Here is a 19,523-nt window from a genome sequence, read left to right as displayed (position 1 = left end):
CCTTGGTGATACCTGTAAAAAGTAAGTCATTAGGAATACTTGTCCTCCTGTTCCATACCCTCATTGCAGCTTAGAAAACCTCACAGAACATTGCATTTTTTGTGTTAATGGATGTTTGAAACTAACCCAAGTGGTCTACCCTAAATTCTGTAATCAAATAGTATATTGTGAGGGTTTACATCATTTTTGTTTTCAAGGATTCAAAGTCCCTATTTGTGATGGCCTTTAAACAAATTAAGTACAACTAATCAGTTAACAGACAATCACAGAGACAACTTGATGAAGCCATAGGTGGAGGGTGCAAACAAAACATATTAAGTTGTATTCATAAGTAATGTAATAATTTGTATTGTATACATTGAAACACATACACAAAAATAAACTACATATTTTAAGTGAAGAAATACATGTGGATTGGATGGATGGGCAGAAGAAGACAAGAATCTGCTTGAGAGGAAAAATCACAGCAATAATGCCAACTTAGTTCCTTTTTAAGCATAACAGCTGTCTCTGTCATTATAAATATAGTCAATTAATTTTGTACGAGCCTCTTATTCCTGGTCAGTCCTGCTATTTCAGTCTACAAAATAATTATTCTTTACTCCTATTGAAGCTGTGCAAACAAAGCCTTTATTGTAATTTCTTCTCATTCTTTAGATCCAATTGGGAATATATTTGCAACACAATGATTTCTTGCCTGATGTTCTGAAATGCAGGGACCTTCTGGCATCCGCCTCCATAGCCATATACTATAAAATGTGCCACAGCATGCTGCCCACTCCAGCCAAGTGCCATTACACATTTAATCTGCGGGATCTTTTCAAGGTAATACTATCTTTTGTGTTTATTGTTCTGTGTAATACTTTGGAGACTTGGTAAACAGGTAATGTAAAATTAATACAGATAACAAAGGCGTTGTCCTGTTTGTGCATTTACATTTTTTTAATGCTTTAATTTTTGAAGATTAGCTCCATTAAACTATTAGGGCTTATAGACAAAACTTTTTTCTGGGTAAAAACCACAAAACAAACCAAGAAACGATATTCAATTCAGTGGCTTTCCATGGGGAGATAAAGGCCAGGCTAACCAGTTGTACAGGGAGTGCAGAATTATTAGGCAAATGAGTATTTTGACCACATCATCCTCTTTATGCATGTTGTCTTACTCCAAGCTGTATGGGCTCGAAAGCCTACTACCAATTAAGCATATTAGGTGATGTGCATCTCTGTAATGAGAAGGGGTGTGGTCTAATGACATCAACACCCTATATCAGGTGTGCATAATTATTAGGCAACTTAACAAAAAACAAATATATACCCATTTCAATGATTTATTATTACCAGTGAAACCAATATAACATCTCAACATTCACAAATATACATTTCTGACATTCAAAAACAAAACAAAAACAAATCAGTGACCAATATAGCCACCTTTCTTTGCAAGGACACTCAAAAGCCTGCCATCCATGGATTCTGTCAGTGTTTTGATCTGTTCACCATCAACATTGCGTGCAGCAGCAACCACAGCCTCCCAGACACTGTTCAGAGAGGTGTACTGTTTTCCCTCCTTGTAAATCTCACATTTGATGATGGACCACAGGTTCTCAATGGGGTTCAGATCAGGTGAACAAGGAGGCCATGTCATTAGATTTCCTTCTTTTATACCCTTTCTTGCCAGCCACGCTGTGGAGTACTTGGACGCGTGTGATGGAGCATTGTCCTGCATGAAAATCATGTTTTTCTTGAAGGATGCAGACTTCTTCCTGTACCACTGCTTGAAGAAGGTGTCTTCCAGGAACTGGCAGTAGGACTGGGAGTTGAGCTTGACTCCATCCTCAACCCGAAAAGGCCCCACAAGCTCATCTTTGATGATACCAGCCCAAACCAGTACTCCACCTCCACCTTGCTGGCGTCTGAGTCGGACTGGAGCTCTCTGCCCTTTACCAATCCAGCCACGGGCCCATCCATCTGGCCCATCAAGACTCACTCTCATTTCATCAGTCCATAAAACCTTAGAAAAATCAGTCTTGAGATATTTCTTGGCCCAGTCTTGACGTTTCAGCTTGTGTGTCTTGTTCAGTGGTGGTCGTCTTTCAGCCTTTCTTACCTTGACCATGTCTCTGAGTATTGCACACCTTGTGCTTTTGGGCACTCCAGTGATGTTGCAGCTCTGAAATATGGCCAAACTGGTGGCAAGTGGCATCGTGGCAGCTGCACGCTTGACTTTTCTCAGTTCATGGGCAGTTATTTTGCGCCTTGTTTTTTCCCCACACTTCTTGCGACCCTGTTGACTATTTTGAATGAAACGCTTGATTGTTCGATGATCACGCTTCAGAAGCTTTGCAATTTTAGGAGTGCTGCATCTCTCTGCAAGATATCTCACTATTTTTGACTTTTCTGAGCCTGTCAAGTCCTTCTTTTGACCCATTTTGCCAAAGGAAAGGAAGTTGCCTAATAATTATGCACACCTGATATAGGGTGTTGATGTCATTAGACCACACCCCTTCTCATTACAGAGATGCACATCACCTAATATGCTTAATTGGTAGTAGGCTTTCGAGCCTATACAGCTTGGAGTAAGACAACATGCATAAAGAGGATGATGTGGTCAAAATACTCATTTGCCTAATAATTCTGCACTCCCTGTATATCTGCAAGCTACAGGTCCTAGCTAGTTGGGCAATCTAAGTTTGGTAGATATTCGGTGACTCTAAAACCAGCATACAGTTAACTACAACTTTTTACTAAGCAGTTTACACCGCGTACACTAGACTATACCACTTCCAAGTAAGCTCCTAATTAACACCCATAATACAGAAACAGATATCAACTCTTAGCTTTCTCATCTCATGCCCTGATTTCTTTAAATGTTTTGAAAGGACAAGGCCAACCAACAGGTAGACCATGGTTATTAAGTCAAGCTATCTCAAGAGATTTGACTAGGAGAAAAAACACTGATGTTTATTAAGACTTATATCAACTAATTATTTGGGTGAGGAGGGCAAGAACACACTCTAGAATGGTCTGAAAGTAGTGATCAGAGGTAATCTGGATTTGGCTTCTTCTATGCTAAATAAGATTAGGTCAAAGAAATGAACCCAGTTAGAGCCCCAAGTAACACACGTAGAAAACATTCAAAAGACAACAAACTTGGCTATAATCTAGCGCAAATTGATGACAGAGCACAGGTGAACAGACTGTCTGGTGGAGACACCCTGCATTTCCCATACCCTATGTAAATAAGTATTAAAACCAGAAGTGATTTTATCAGAATTTTTTAGCATGGGTTGTAGGAAGCTGGCCTGGTGTGTGGTGAGCACCTATGTTATCACCCTATACCAGGTCCATGTATCCTCTAATAGTGAGATGTGGTTAGTGTCTAGGAAGCCAGGGCTTTCTAGAGGTAACTGTGAGTGAGCAGCCAACACTTATCTAGGAGACATGCAAAGCTTATGCAATACCACTGTAGTCACACAGCACTTACACATTAAAAAAACACACAGTGTTACAAACATAAAAGTGCTTTATTATGGTAACACAAATACCACAATACTATATAGGCAATACCCCAACTGGAGGTAAGTAAACACACTATTACATACACATTAGAAGTCTGTGATTAGCATAAAAGGCAATAGAAAAAGAATAGTAAGAATAGTAAGTACTGAAGGCCCTTATACTAAGAAAGTGGAATGCGAAAGTCAGGCCCCCACCCAAGGAAGTGAAATCTGTAGAGGAGAGCTGGAGGAACTAGGAACCCCAAAAGGTAAGTACTAGGGTACCCCCAGCGACCAGGGGAAAAGAGGTAAGTACCTGGTTCTCCCCAAACCCATCAAAAGGACCTCAGAAGAGGATTCTGCAAGACCCAGACAAGACTGCAAGAAATCAAAGGTGAATCCTGGTAGAAGAAGACCTGTAAAGGAGGGGGACCAAGTCCAGTTCATGTTGGAGTGTCTGGTAGTGGCAGGAACCACTACCTTACCCGTCTGTGGATTCAGGACCAGGTAAATAGTGAACGAAGACACTCAGCAGTGCAGCACTGGAGCAGCTGAAGAGTTCCTGAAGTGATGCAGTCGAAGTCCCATGCCGGGAGAAGAAGGATTGCAGTCGGTCAGTGGTGTGGAAAAATCACCAACAAGCCTTGGCAAAGGCAAATGTCGTGGAAGAAGAAATGCAGAGCTGCCGGGAACCAGCAGTATCCAGGGGGACTCAACCCATGGAGGGGAGTCCCAGGTGACCCTCAGCAGAGAGGAGAGTCACAGGAAGAGGAGGCAGCCCCCACAGGCGACCCACATGCAGCAAGCACAGGAGTTGCAGTGAGGCCTGCGCAACACACCTAAAAAGGAGTCCTACGTCGCTGGATAAGCACGCAGAGGGCTGTGCGTCGAAGAGAAGAGTGCTGGGACATGGGGCTACACAGAGTCTGAAGATCCCTTGGAGGAGATGCCAACAAGCCTTGGTAGCTGCAAGAGACGAAGTGCACGGGGGTACTGTCCTGCGTGGAGAGGCAAGGGCTTATCTTCTCCCAAGTTGGACAGCTGGTAGAGAGGACCAAGAGGACTACTCCAGATGATCATCACCTGTGATGCAGAATCCACGCAGCTCTGGAAGAGAGGAGATCCACGCAGCCAGTCGTTGTTGCAGTTGGTGCCTCCGGATGCAGGGGAGTGACTCCTTCACTCTAAAGGAGATTCCTTCTTGCTTCTCATGCAGACTGAAGACTTGTCACACTCAGAGGATGCACAACCAGGGAAATGTAGCAGTTGCTGGAAGGAGCCGAGAAAACAAAGTTGCAAGCAGAGTCATCGCTGTGGATGCAGATTGTCAGTTCCCGGAAGGTCCAGTTGCAGTTCCAGTGGCAAGAAGGTGAAGTAAACGATGCAGAGGAGTCCTGCTGGAATCTTGCGTGTCGAATCTGAGGACCCACCCAAGAGGGAGACCCTAAGTAGCCCAGAAAGGGAGTTTGGTCACCTAGCAGGGTGACCACCTATCAGGGAGGGGCTGTGATGTCATCTGCCTGTCCTGGCCACTCAGATGCTCCCAGAGGCCTCTGCCGATCTTAGATTCATGATGGCAGAATCAAGTGGCCACCTGGTGGAGCCCTGGAAACCACCCCTGAGGTGGTGATGGAAAGGGGAGTGTTACTTCCCTTTTCAATGTCCAGTTTCGTGCAAGAGCAAGGACTGAGGGGGCCTGGGCTGGTGCTAACCTGTTTGTGCAAGGAAGGCACCAAATGTGCCCTTGAAGGCATACCAGTGGCTTGGGGAGGCTACCCCTCCCAAGACATGTAACACCTATTTCCAAAGGGAGAGGGTGTTGCCTTCCTCTCCCAAAGGAAATTCTTTGTTCTGCTTTCCTGGGATTGAGCTGGTCAAGCAGCAAGAGGGCAAATACCTGTCTGTAGGATGGCAGCAGCGCGGGCTGCTCGGGAAAACCCTGCAAACTGGGAGGAGCAAAGCTGGAGGTCCTCTTAGGAGCCCCCAGAGTGCATGGTATCATACAACCAATACTGGCAACAGTATTTGGGTATGATCCCCACATGTTTGATACCAAACATGCCCAAGTTCGGCGTTAGCAATATGTAGCTGGACAGAGGTAGTGAGTGACCTGTGTCCAGTACACGGGTAAAATGGCTTCTCCGCACTTACGAAGTCCAAGAACATGGAGCTGGAGTTCGTAGGGGCACCTCTGCTCATGCAGGGGTGCCCTCACACACAGGTATCTGCACCCTGCCCTCTGGGCTAGGAGGGGCTACCATATGGGTGACCTACAGTGACCTGGTGCATAATTTCTCAGGGTTCCTAATTTCTCCAGCTCCTCTCTACCGATTTCACTTCCTTGGGTGGGGCTCGACTTTCGCATTCCACTTTCTTAGTATATGGTTCGGTCCCCCCCAGGGCCTTCAGTACTTACTATTGTTTTCACAGTTTTCTATTGCCTTTTATGCTAATCACTGACTCCTAATGTGTATATCATAGTGTGTTTACTTACCTCCAGTTGGGGTATTGTGTATATATAGTATTTTGGTATTTGTGTTACCATAATAAAGTACCTTTATTTTTGTAATACTGTGTGGTTCTTTCATGTGTGTAAGTGCTGTGTGACTACATTGGTATTGCATAAGCTTTGCATGTCTCTTACATAAGTCATACCTGCTCATCCACAGCTACCTCTAGAGAGCCCTGGCTTCCTAGACATTGACTATACTGCACTAATAGGGGATACCTGGACCTGGTATAGGATGATAAAACAATAGGTGCTCACCACACACCAGGCCAGTTTCCTACATTGGTGATGCAGCGGTGGGATAAGCACTTGCAATTGCCTTACCTCTCTGTTACTAGGTACTCCTCAGGAAAGACCATTTGCTAAGTAGTAGGTGCACACTGCACTTAGTGTCTGGGATCTAGTCTCCTAAGTTTGGGTAAGCTAGGGGTCTAGCATAGTCCTTGCTTCAAACTTCTTTGGGAGCCTAGTAGTTAGAGTAGTTAGTGTCTCCTACATCACTCTAGTTAGACAGCATGTCCTCAGAAGAGCACACCTCTCAGGCCATGGACTCACAGTATGCGAGTCTAACTTTCCAAGAGTTGAGGGAGATGTGTGCTGAGAGAAAACTGAAGACAGGGAGAAATCTCAATAAGAGTCTGCTTCTAGGCCTACTTCTCCAATCTGACCAGGACCATGCTGGCAACCAGGAGGAGGAGGAGGAGGAGGAGGAGGAGGAGGAGGAGGATGAAGCAGAATCTGACCCCCCAGTACTAGTTTCAGTAAACACTGAGGAGAGTCAGGAAGTACCTAGGGAGGATCAGAGAGAACCTGGGGGCCTGTGAGAAGCACTACAGATAGTGGGTTATACCAGTAGGCCTACCTTTGTCCCTAGAGGGCAGGTACAGAGGGTTCCCCAAAGGGTAAAACAGATCCTCCTCTGCTCATTCTCATGTCTCCTCAGTATCTGAGGGGACCCACTGCTCCACTTCATCGGATGATTTCCTAGATAGAGAACTCAGACAACTGAGGCTGGAGGAGGCCGAGCTGAGGCTGCAGGATCAACAGCTGGCCCTAGACAGGGAGGAATTGGCAGTGGAGAAAGAAAGGCAGGGTATGGGGTTAGCACCCCATGGTGGTAGCAGTTTCAGTTTCTGGGACACCAGGGTCAGGGAGGACTCTTTTGACTCTAGAAACGTAAACAAAGTATTCCCAACTTATAAGGTAGTTGATGACATCTAAATGTGGTTCACTGCTTTGGAGAGGGCCTGTAAAGTACAGGGCAGTGGGCAGCAATTTTGTGCTCTCCTCTGACAAGGGTAGGGACAGGCACCTTACTGTCAGAGAAGAAGATGCAGACAATTGCACAGTTTTAAAAATAGCACTGTTAGATGGATTTGGTCTGACTACTGAACAGTACAGGATCAAGTTCAGAGACCAGAAAAGAGTCCTCCCAAGATTGGGTAGATTTTGTGGACTGTTCTGTAAAGGCTCTGGAAGGCTGGTTGCATGGGAGCAAAGTTAGTGATTATCAGGGCTTGCTTAACCTGATTCTAAGAGAGCACATTTTAAATAACTGTGTATCCGATCAGCTGCATTAATACCTGGTGGACTCTGAGCTGACCTTTCCCCAAGAATTTGGAAAGAAGGCAGACAAGTGGATTCGCACCAGGGTGAGTAGGAAGACTCACACAGGGGGTGACTACAAAAAGAAGGAAGCAGGTAAGCATCAATATAAGTGTGGGGACAAAGAAAAATCAAAAGTCTTCATCAGGCCCACAATACTCCTCTGGCGGTGGGACCAAAACCTCTTCCTCTAACTTTAAGAAGCCTTGGTGCCTTGGTGCTATATTTGTCAAAACAAAGGCCGTAGGCCAGGAGACAGCTCCGGTCCTAAGAAAGCCACCAAGCCCTCCATCACTACTAACTCCACTTCTACTCCTAGTGCCCCTAGCAATAGCAGTAGTGGTGGGACTGCTAACAGTAGTCAGTCCAAGAGTGTAGCTGGGCTCACCTTATGGACTGTAGTGGGTACAGGGCTGGTTAGAGAGACCACTGAGGCAGTGCTAGTCTCTGATGGGGGCACTGACTTTGCGACCCTTGCTGCCTGTCCCCTTAACATAGGTAACTACAGGCGTTATCCCTTGATAAATGGTGCTGAGGCTGAGACCTACAGGGACACTGGTGCCAGTGTCACTATGGTGACTGAAAAACTGGTGTCTCCTGAACAGCATCGACGTGGTCACACGTACCAAGTGACTGATGCACCCCATGGCAGTTATTGATTTCAGCTGGGGGTGGGGGATGCACTGGCCCTAAAAACATTGTGGTATCCTCAGACCTACCTGTAGAGTGTTGTAAGGAAATGCCTCCTTGGCATGGTTGATGATATTGCTGTCTTCAGCTCCACCTGGCAGGATCACCTGGTCCACCTGAAGAAGGTTTTGAAGGCTCTGCAATCTGCAGGCCTCTCTATCAAGGCATCCAAATGCCAGATAGGGCAGGGAACTGTGGTTTACTTGGGACACCTTGTAGGTGGAGGCCAAGTTCAGCCACTCCAGCCTAAGATCCAGACTATTCTGGACTGGGCAGCTCCAAAAACCCAGACTCAAGTCAGGGCATTTCTTGGCTTGACTGGGTACTATAGGAGGTTTGTGAAGGGATATGGATCCATTGTGACAGCCCTCACAGAACTCACCTCCAAGAAAATGCCCAAGAAAGTAAACTGGACTGTAGAATGCCAACAGGCCTTTGACACCCTGAAGCAAGCTATGTGCACAGCACCAGTTCTAAAAGCTCCAGATTACTCCAAGCAATTCATTGTGCAAACAGATGCCTCTGAACATGGGATAGGGGCAGTTTTGTCCCAAACAAATGATGATGGCCTTGACCAGCCTGTTGCTTTCATTAGCAGGAGGTTACTCCCCAGGGAGCAGCGTTGGAGTGCCATTGAGAGGGAGGCCTTTGCTGTGGTTTGGTCCCTGAAGAAGCTGAGACCATGCCTCTTTGGTACTCACTTCCTAGTTCAGACTGACCACAGACCTCTCAGATGGCTGATGCAAATGAAAGGTGAAAATCCAAAACTGTTGAGGTGGTCCATCTCCCTACAGGGAATGGACTTTATAGTGGAACACAGACCTGGGACTGCCCATGCCAATGCAGATGGCCTTTCCAGGTTCTTCCACTTAGAAAATGAAGACTCTCTTGGGAAAGGTTAGTCTCATCCTCTTTCGTTTGGGGGGGTTGTGTAAGGAAATGCCTCCTTGGCATGGTTACCCCCTGACTTTTTGCCTTTGCTGATGCTATGTTTTGAATTGAAAGTGTGCTGAGGCCTGCTAACCAGGCCCCAGCACCAGTGTTCTTTCCCTAACCTGTACTTTTGTATCCACAATTGGCACACCCTGGCATCCAGGTAAGTCCCTTGTAACTGGTACCTCTGGTACCAAGGGCCCTGATGCCAGGGAAGGTCTCTAAGGGCTGCAGCATGTCTTATGCCACCCTGGAGACCCCTCACTCAGCACAGACACACTGCTTACCAGCTTGTGTGTGCTAGTGAGAACAAAATGAGTAAGTCGACATGGCACTCCCCTCAGGGTGCCATGCCAGCCTCTCACTGCCTATGCAGTATAGGTAAGACACCCCTCTAGCAGGCCTTACAGCCCTAAGGCAGGGTGCACTATACCATAGGTGAGGGCACCAGTGCACGAGCACTGTGCCCCTACAGTGTCTAAGCCAAACCTTAGACATTGTAAGTGCAGGGTAGCCATAAGAGTATATGGTCTGGGAGTCTGTTTTACACAAACTCCACAGCACCATAATGGCTACACTGAAAACTGGGAAGTTTGGTATCAAACTTCTCAGCACAATAAATGCACACTGATGCCAGTGTACATTTTATTGTGAAATACACCCCAGAGGGCACCTTAGAGGTGCCCCCTGAAACCTTAACCGACTATCTGTGTAGGCTGACTGGTTCCAGCAGCCTGCCACAACCGAGACATGTTGCTGGCACCATGGGGAGAGTGCCTTTGTCACTCTGAGGCCAGTAACAAAGCCTGCACTGGGTGGAGATGCTAACACCTCCCCCAGGCAGGAGCTGTCACACCTGGCGGTGAGCCTCAAAGGCCCACCCCTTTGTGCCAGTACCGCAGGACACTCCAGCTAGTGGAGTTGCCCGCCCCCTCCGGCCACGGCCCCCACTTTTGGCGGCAAGGCCGGAGAAAATAATGAGAACAACAAGGAGGAGTCACTGGCCAGTCAGGACAGCCCCTAAGGTGTCCTGAGCTGAAGTGACTCTAACTTTTAGAAATCCTCCATCTTGTAGATGGAGGATTCCCCCAATAGGATTAGGGATGTGACCCCCTCCCCTTGGGAGGAGGCACAAAAAGGGTGTACTCACCCTCAGGGCTAGTAGCCATTGGCTACTAACCCCCCAGACCTAAACACGCCCTTAAATTTAGTATTTAAGGGCTCTCCCTGAACCTAGAAATTAGATTCCTGCAACAACAAGAAGAAGGACTGCTGAGCTGACAAACCCCTGCAGAGGAAGAACAGAAGACACCAACTGCCTTGGCCCCAGACTTACCGGCCTGTCTCCTGCCTTCCAAAGAAACCTGCTCCAGCTACGCTTTCCAAGGGACCAGCGACCTCTGAATCCTCTGAGGACTGCCCTGCTTCGAAAAAGACAAGAAACTCCCGAGGACAGCGGCACTGCTCCAAAAGAACTGCAACTTTGTTACAAGGAGCAGATTTAAAGACCCCTGCAACTCCCCGCAAGAAGCGTGAGACTTGCAACACTGCACCCGGCGACCCCGACTCGACTGGTGGAGAACAACCCACTCAGGGAGGACCCTCCGGCGACTCTACGACTGTGAGTAACCAAAGTTGTCCCCCCTGAGCCCCCACAGCGACGCCTGCAGAGGGAATCCCCAGGCTCCCCCTGACCGCGACTGTCTGAACTCCATTTCCCGACGGCTGGAAAAGACCCTGCACCCGCAGCCCCCAGCCCCTAAAGAAACGGAACTTCTGTGCAGGAGTGACCCCCAGGAGGCCCTCTCCCTTGCCCAGGTGGTGGCTACCCCGAGGAGCCCCCCCTTGCCTGCCTGCACCGCTGAAGAGACCCCTTGGTCTCCCATTGAAAACCGAAGGAAACCCGATGCGTGTTTGCACACTGCACCCGGCTGCCCCCGCGCTGCTGAGGGTGTACTTTCTGTGCTGCTTTGTGTCCCCCCCGGTGCCCTACAAAACCCCCCTGGTCTGCCCTCCGAAGACGCGGGTACTTACCTGCTGGCAGACTGGAACCGGGGCACCCCCCTCTCTCCATTATAGCCTATGTGTTTTGGGCACCTCTTTGACCTTTGCACCTGACCGGCCCTGAGCTGCTGGTGTGATAACTTTGGGGTTGCTCTGAACCCCCAACGGTGGGCTACCTTGGACCAAAAACTGAAACCTGTAAGTGCCTTACTTACCTGTTGAAACTAACAATAACTTACCTCCCCCAGGAACTGTGAAAATTGCACTGTGTCCACTTTTAAAACAGCTTATTGTGTTTTATGTAAAAAGTATACATGCTAAAGTAATGATTCAAAGTTCCTAGAGTACTTACCCGCAATACCTCTCAAAAGAGCAAAACCTATTGGCTGGATTTGTCTCTGAGTGTGTGTACCTCATTTATTGTCTATGTGTATGTACAACAAATGCTTAACACTACTCCTTTGATAAGCCTACTGCTCGACCACACTACCACAAAATAGAGCATTAGTATTATCTCTTTTTGCCACTATCTTACCTCTAAGGGGAACCCTTGGACTCTGTGCATGCTATTCCTTACTTTGAAATAGCACATACAGAGCCAACTTCCTACAAGTGTCTACTAGGGAATGAGTTGGAGGCTTCAGCTTGGGCTGAAGTGGAACTGGCAGCCCATGCAGCAGTGCTGGGCACCCCAGGGCATATATTTGCCCTCACAAGAGCACAGGGAAATAAGCAAAAGAACAAGGATCCTTGGATCCTGGAACAATGGCCCATGAACTTCCTAAACCCAAGAGCAGGAAGGGTAAGAAAGTACCCCCTGCTCCAACCTCCAGTGGGGATTCAACTCCAGAGGGAGAAGAATCCACTCCTTGGGTAGAACATGCACCAGAGGTGCTGCAAGCTGACATAGCTGAGCTCTTACGTGCAGGGGGGCCCGCCAGAGAGGAATTTAGTAGGTAACAACAGACTTGTCCCACACTGGAGAGCTTGAGGCAGAGAGCTGCAGCCCAAGAAGCAGGGGATACCAGTGGCACCCATAAGGTGTACTGGGAAGACAGTCTCCTATAGTCAGAGTCAGGGGATTCCAAACCTGGTGCCATCAGGAGTTTGGTGGTTCCTCTGAAGAATAGAGAGTTTCTGCTGACTTGGCCCATGATATTCCCCTGGCAGGTCACCTGGGGCAAAGCAAGACTTGGGACAGGCTTGTCCCTTACTTTCACTGGCCCCACATGTCAGAAGATACTAAGGAGTTTTGTCGCTCCTGTGTCACCTGCCAAGCCAGTGGCAAGACAAGTGGCACTCCAAAGGCCCCCTTAATGCCACTTCCAGTGGTTGGGGTATACTTTGAGACGGTTAGGGTGGATATTGTTGGCCCCCTGGACACTTCAACAGCCTCTGGGAATAGATTCATACTGGTGGTAGTGGGCCATGCCACCAGGTACCTAAAGGCCATTCCTCTTAGGACCACTACAGCTCCTGCAGTGGCCAAAGCCCTTCTTGCTATCTTCTCAAGAGTAGGTTTTCCTAAAGAGGTGGTATCAGACTGGGGGCAAACTTCATGTCTGCTTACTTGAAAGTCATGTGGAAGGAAAGTGGTGTTAATTACAAGTTCACCACTCCTTACCACCCCCAAGCAAATGGCTTAGTTGAGAGGTTTAGTAAAACTCTCAAAGGCATGATAATGGGACTCTCTGAAAAACTGAGTGGGAGGTGGGATGTCCTGTTTACCATGCCTCCTATTTGCCTATAGGGATGTCCCTCAGAAGAGTGTAGGCTACAGCCCATTTGAACTTCTTTTTGGGCACCCTGTTAAGGGTCCCCTTGTGTTTGTTAGAGAAGGCTGGGAGCAGCCTCCCAAGCAAGACATTGTGGATTATGTGCTTGGCCTCAGATCAAGGATGACCTAGTACATGAAGAGGGCCACTAAAAACCTTGAGGCCAGCCAAGAGTTGCAGAAACAATGGCCAGCATGCTGTACTGACTGTGTACCAGCCAGGACAATAAGTCTGGGTCCTGGAGCTTGTGGCTCCCAGAGCACTCTAGGACAAGTGGAGTGGTCCCCACTCCATTGTGGAGAAAAAGGGTGAGGTTACCTACTTGGCAAACATTGGCACTCCCAGAAGACCCATCAGGGTGCTTCATGTGAACCACCTTGAGCCCTACTGTGGCAGGTCTGATATGACTCTTCTCATGGCAACTGATGAGGGACAGAAAGAGAGCGACCCTCTCCCTGACCTCTTCTCCCACAGTGCAGCTGATTGCTCAGTTGATGGGGTAGTGCTTGCTGACTGTGTCTCTTAGTCCCAAAAAGAGGGCTGCAGAAACCTCCTAGGACAGTTCTCAGAACTGTTCTCCCTGACACCTGGTCAAACCACATGGTGTGAACACACCATTGACACAGGGGACTGCTTGCCTATTAAAAGCAAAATTTACAGGCAGCCTGACCATGTGAGAGACTGAATCAAGTCTGAAGTTCAGAAGATGCAAGATCTAGGAGTCATAGAGCCCTCAGACAGCCCTTGGGCTAGTCCTGTAGTAGTTGTCGCAAAACCCCACTCCCAGAATGAAAAAAGGGAAATTAAGTTTTGTATAGACTACAGGGGTCTCAACACTGTTAATAAAACAGATGCTCATCCTATCCCTAGGGCAGATTAGCTTATAGATGCACTGGCATCTTCCAAGTATCTAAGCATCTTTGAACTGACAGCTGGATATTGGCAGATCAAGTTATCAGAGGATGCTAAACCTAAAACAGCATTTTCTACCATTGGTGGGCACTATCACTTCACTGTGATGCCCTGCCACATTCCAAAGGCTGATGAACACAGTTCTCCAAGTGTTGGAAGACTTCAGTGCAGCTCATCTTGATGATATAGCTGTCTTTAGCTCCACCTAGGGGATCATCTGGTCTACCTGTGGAATGTTTTGGAGGCTCTGCAAAAAGCAGGCCTCACTACCACAGCCTCTAAGTGCCATATTGGGCAGGAGAAAGTGATATATCTTGGCCACCTGGTAGGTGGAGGGCAGATTCAGCCACTACAGGGGAAAATCCAAACTATTTTGGATTGGTCTGCCCCCTCTACCCAGACCCAGGTTAGAGCCTTTTTAGGCCTCACTGGGTACTACAGGAGGTTCATTAAGAACTATGGCTCCATGGTAACCCCTCTTAACGACCTCACCTCCAAAAAGATGCCCAAGAAAGTTTTGTTGACAGCTAGCTGCCCAAAAACTTTTCAGGACCTTAAACGAGCCATGTGCTCTGCTCCTATTTTAAGAGACCCTGACTACTCCAAGAAATTCATAGTACAGACATATGCTTCTGAGGTACGGGTTGGAGCAGTACTGTCTCAACTGAATACAGATGGCCAGGATCAACCTGTAGCTTTTATAAGCAGAAGGTTGCCCCCCAGGGAAAAGCGTTGGTCAGCCATAGAAAGGGAGGCCTTTGCTGTGGTTTGGGCTTTGTAGAAGCTGAGGTTAAACTTGTTTGGCTCTCACTTCCTTGTTCAAACAGACCACAAGCCCCTTCTATGGTTAAAACAAGTGAAAGGTGAAAATCCTAAACTTTTGAGGTGGTCCATATCCCTACAGGTAATTGGACTATACAGTGGGACCTGGGAGTAACAACTCTAATGCAGATGGACTGTCCAGATATTTCCACTTAGACAATGAAGACTCATCGGGACCAAGTTAGCTTTTTGTCCTTCGTTTGGGGGGGGTTATGTAGGAAAGTACCCTCTTTTTGGCATGGTTACCCCACTTTTTGCCTGGTGTCAGTGTGTTTTGACTGTGTTCGCTGGGATCCTGCTAAACAGGACCCCAGTGACTGTGCTCTCTCCCTCTAAATTCTTTGCTTGGGACTTCACACACCCCACATTTGGCTTTCTGATGCCCCATATATGTCCCTACTATATTGTATCCAGGTACCCAGGGCAGTGGGGCACCAGGGGTTCCCCATGGGCTGCAGGTTCCCCCCCCCTATTTGTCCCTACTATATTGTATCCAGGTACCCAGGGCATTGGGGCAACAGGAGTTCCTCATGGGCTACAGCATGTATTATGCCACGTGACGGATATCCCGTCCGCCATATTACGATCCCATTATAGCCTATGGAGATTGTAATACGGCGGACGGGATATCCGTCACGTTTGTGACGGAGTATTCCATCCACTGAGATCTAAATCAGACCCAGAGTCTTTTGTAAAATAATTAGTAGAGCTTGGCTATGTTTCATTGACAAATGCCAGTGGTGGCTCCTCCACAATGGGGATATTTCATTTTATTTTTCAGCTCCTGGTTCAGCCAGCATATGCGGGCTGGGGGGGGTGAGGGGGGGAGGAAGAGTGAGTGCCCTAAGTGCACATATCATTTTGACATGCCGTACTTAGGTTTCTCCAACCTGGCTGTGTTACACAGCCAGCTTGGAGAAACTGTACAGACTCTAGCACACTATCTGAGGCGGCTGGCTGCATTGGGACAGGTAAGATTTTTACATTTCTTTTATTTATCCCTCTGTCCCATCACCCCCTCTCCTCCCACCCCCTCCGTTGAGATTTGTGGCAGCTGCTCCTGGCAAACACCCTTTTTAATTTCTGGTGCAGTGTCATTCAGGGTGCCAAGTAGGGTGTAAGTCGTACAATCTGCGTCTTCATAAAGCATGGTGTTTCAACCCCACAAATGGTGTGTGTGTGTATTTATATATATATATATATATATATATATATATATATATATATATATATATATATATATATATATATATATATATATATATATATATATATATAATGCCATACATCCAATCGAGGTCTTCCTCTGGACAAAAACACAATTCCGAACATCTTGCATCAAAAATAAAAAATTAAACTCATAATGAGCCATCTGCAATGTCATAGACTCTATTTACGAACCCCTGAAAAGTTGTGAATCACCATATGAACCTGCCCTGTAAGTGGCAAAATGTATACTATAAAATGGAATAAAAAAAGAGCACTCATGAGCTTCCAGGAATGTCACAGGGAGAAAGCTTGTTGTGGTTATAGTAATATAGGTAGCACTCACTCATTCCTTGGAAATAGGGTGCTGTATGCGGATTAAGCAGGCCATCATGGATCAGCCTAAAAGCAAGAGTAAAAAGAACTGTCAGTTCTGTTGTGAAACACCTGTATGATTTGAATAATACTAGCTACAAAATATACTTGCCAAATAATAGATCATTCCCCAAATGAAGAAACTTGTTTTTATCCAACTTTACAGCCGTCACACGTCACCTAAATATAGTCCTCAGCCTGGAAATCCCAAAAGTACATAAATCAGTCAGAACTCCTCACTTCTCCCCTAGGGTCAGTGAGGAAGAGTAATACAGGATGTTCAGTGGTCACATTCACAGAAAAACCAAACCTCCTGCGCATAAAGTCCAAACCCTCATGGAACAAAGGTTGGATGAGGTAAGGGAAGAGTACACAGAATCAGGATTATAAGAATATAAAAAGGACCAGTGAGCCCACTTGGATCCCTAAAAAATTAGCTATTCCCTTGTGGGAAAAATATATCAAAAGGCTTTGCTCTTTCCTCAGAGAGTGGAAACAGGTCACCTTAAAACTGGCTGCTTGACCTTGCACGCTGATGTGCATGCTGGCCGGAGAAGATACAAAGTATCTCTTTACACTAAGATGGCCGTCATAAAGACACGCAGTAGTTGTAACAATGTGTCACTGTTTCAAGTGCTACATAAATGGAATGGAAGTGAGCCAGAGAGGAGGTGTATCCATATTAAAACATAGCCAAGGTACTTTACAGTGCCACCGGTTATTCTTACTGTCAGAGGTGGTTCCTGAAGAAATCAATGAATCTTTACAGAGCAATAGAGGATAGTTTCATAGCATTCACAGTGTTCAACATCATGATCATGACTTTAGCAACAGTGCCTAAGTAGTTGATCAGACATAATACAGTCAAAGAGGATCAGGGTTTGAGGTGCACAACAGTCTTAAAAAGGCAGTTGTTAACTGCAGATAAGGAGCTAGGCGTGATAAAAAAACAACTCTCAAGAATGTCCTCGATCTGGTAATTTACCCTAAATGTCAGAATATGTTTATACTACATATGTAGCCCCATTGAGAAGACCCTGTTCTGCTCTAGACCTTATGCCTTCAGTATGTTATAATACGATTTAGTGTCATTAATGCCTATCATTTATTCAGACTAACAGTTTTTAACCCTTTTAGCAAGAGGCCTTCCTACTTCTGCAGTGAGGAGGCAGTATTTGGTCTGTTTGTCTATGTTTCCCCTTATTTGCAGTCACAACTTCTAGACATGCTACTAGACAAAGTAAAACTATTTAGAGGCAGACTAGACTTTGGAGCTGTTCAATGAGTCCATGCGGACATATTTATCTTTAGAATGTATATGCAACTACTCTCACACATTCCATTCTGTCTGCCAGTGTTGGTCAACCTCTCAACAAAGATCCAGATTTTGCATGCTATTCCTTCTGTACACTGGGGATGAATGTGAATACTAGGGCAATGTTCATCTATCTACTGAATAGTACATTTCAATGTGATTTTAAGGATACCAACAATAAATATGCACAGGGAGAATTTAAAACACTAAATTTCATTGGAGAATATTTGCATGTTTGTTAGTAATTTTGAAAACCTAACTAAATTGTATTGTTTGGTGGTACAACAAGTGCAGTCCTACTGAATACTAACTATTTCAATATCTGTGTCTCTAGTTAGTCAGTCTCTGTAAAGCCAATGTGTAGTAATCACAATTCTGAATTTACTGCTTGCCTTATTAATCAGGCCCATAGAACCCAGATTCACACATGCACGTATGCATATATACTTTCATAAATAGACATTCATACTCGACCATTACTAATCCCTCAGAGCCCTCCTGGTCACCTAACTGTTGTTGTTCCTCAAGATCCTGTCCAGCAGTTTTTACTTTGATTCTTGCAAAATTATTATCATTGTGAGCTGTAGGACTCAAATACAAATCAAATCACATATAGCATTTTTAAAAAAGAGATAAAATCAGACTACAAATGATAATGTTCTTTTGCTGATAAGGCATTTGTGCACTATGCGTAGAGTGGGAGTTACAAAGACCGAAATTAAAAACCCTGCTCTAAATCAGTAGAACAGTCAGTAATTACAAGTTCTAGAGTGATCTCAATTTTGCATCACTTCAGTAGTCCATTGACAAGTATGCATCGTTTACTTTTACATTTTATGGATCATAAGCACTTCAGTTTTTGCCTTCCCTGTATACTAAACACAAACTTATTTATATTTGTCGTTAGAAATCATAAATGCATGGAAACTTGCTGACCACTTATTACCTCTCCACATAGGTGCTTCAAGGCCTGCTTCAGGCCAGCGAGTCTGTCATCATCTCCAAGGAGTCAACTGCACAGTTTTTCCTTCATGAAGCCACCCGGGTTTTCCATGATCGGCTGGTTGGAGGTCCAGACAGAGAGATGTTTTACCAGTTTCTCTCCGATGAGCTGCACAACTATTTTAAGGTACATGTGCCTGCAATTTAATTGTTTCTCATCAATGTTCAATATGAACAAAAGCAATCACAAACAGATGTTGAAAAATTCATAATACAATATCTAGAAATGACACAATATCAGGTGTGACGACTTGCAAGAGAAAACAGTACCTAGTGTTTTTTTGGTACAGTGAGTCAAAAGTAAAACATAGAATGGTGCAAATGAGCATAACAACAAAAACACTAATAAAATAATCCATTGATAAAGTACCAGGCAGAGCAGCATGCTTCCCTTCAGATGTGATGAGGAGGAAAAAGTAAATAAACAACACAACCGATATAGTTAGGAAATAAAATAAACACTGTTCAGACCAATGATGCAAAACAAAGTTGTATGTAGTGAAGTCAAAGACTTGCAACTCAAGAATACCTCAGTTGGGCTTATAATGAATATTATAATATTCAGGCTTATGTTAGTTACATTAAGTTATAATATCTGGGCTTATAATTAGTATTATAATAAATTACAGAGGGTCATAGTGAACCTAAACATTCCTTCAATAAAGACATCTGGAAAAGTGAAGAATACAAATTATTTTCTTCCAAAACATTTTATATAGGACTCAGAAACTGTAGACCTGATGTACCGTGAACAGCCTAGTGCCACTAGTGAAACACTCATCCCGACACTGACTCAAAGCACAGGAATTGTGGTGATTATATACAGAGAACATCCGCACTTCTTTTGGAGTAGAATTGTCTGTCTGTAGCTTAAGT

General features: G+C 45.7%; 1 protein-coding gene across 1 annotated transcript in view; it reads left to right on the top strand.

Moving 5' to 3' along the window:
• DNAH14 (dynein axonemal heavy chain 14) overlaps positions 1 to 19,523 on the top strand; it is a 923,784-nt gene that overhangs the window by 482,094 nt on the left and 422,167 nt on the right. Inside the window, exons 51-52 of the mRNA XM_069236199.1 lie at positions 658 to 825; positions 18,604 to 18,774. Of these exons, the coding sequence (XP_069092300.1) occupies positions 658 to 825; positions 18,604 to 18,774 (339 nt within the window). The remainder of the gene's footprint in view (positions 1 to 657; positions 826 to 18,603; positions 18,775 to 19,523) is intronic.

Source organism: Pleurodeles waltl, chromosome 5 (genome assembly GCF_031143425.1).
Source record: "Pleurodeles waltl isolate 20211129_DDA chromosome 5, aPleWal1.hap1.20221129, whole genome shotgun sequence".
In the NCBI taxonomy this organism is placed as follows: Eukaryota; Metazoa; Chordata; class Amphibia; order Caudata; family Salamandridae; genus Pleurodeles; species Pleurodeles waltl.
Note: the sequence above shows the minus strand (reverse complement) of the source record. Positions and strands in the feature narration are given on the sequence as shown.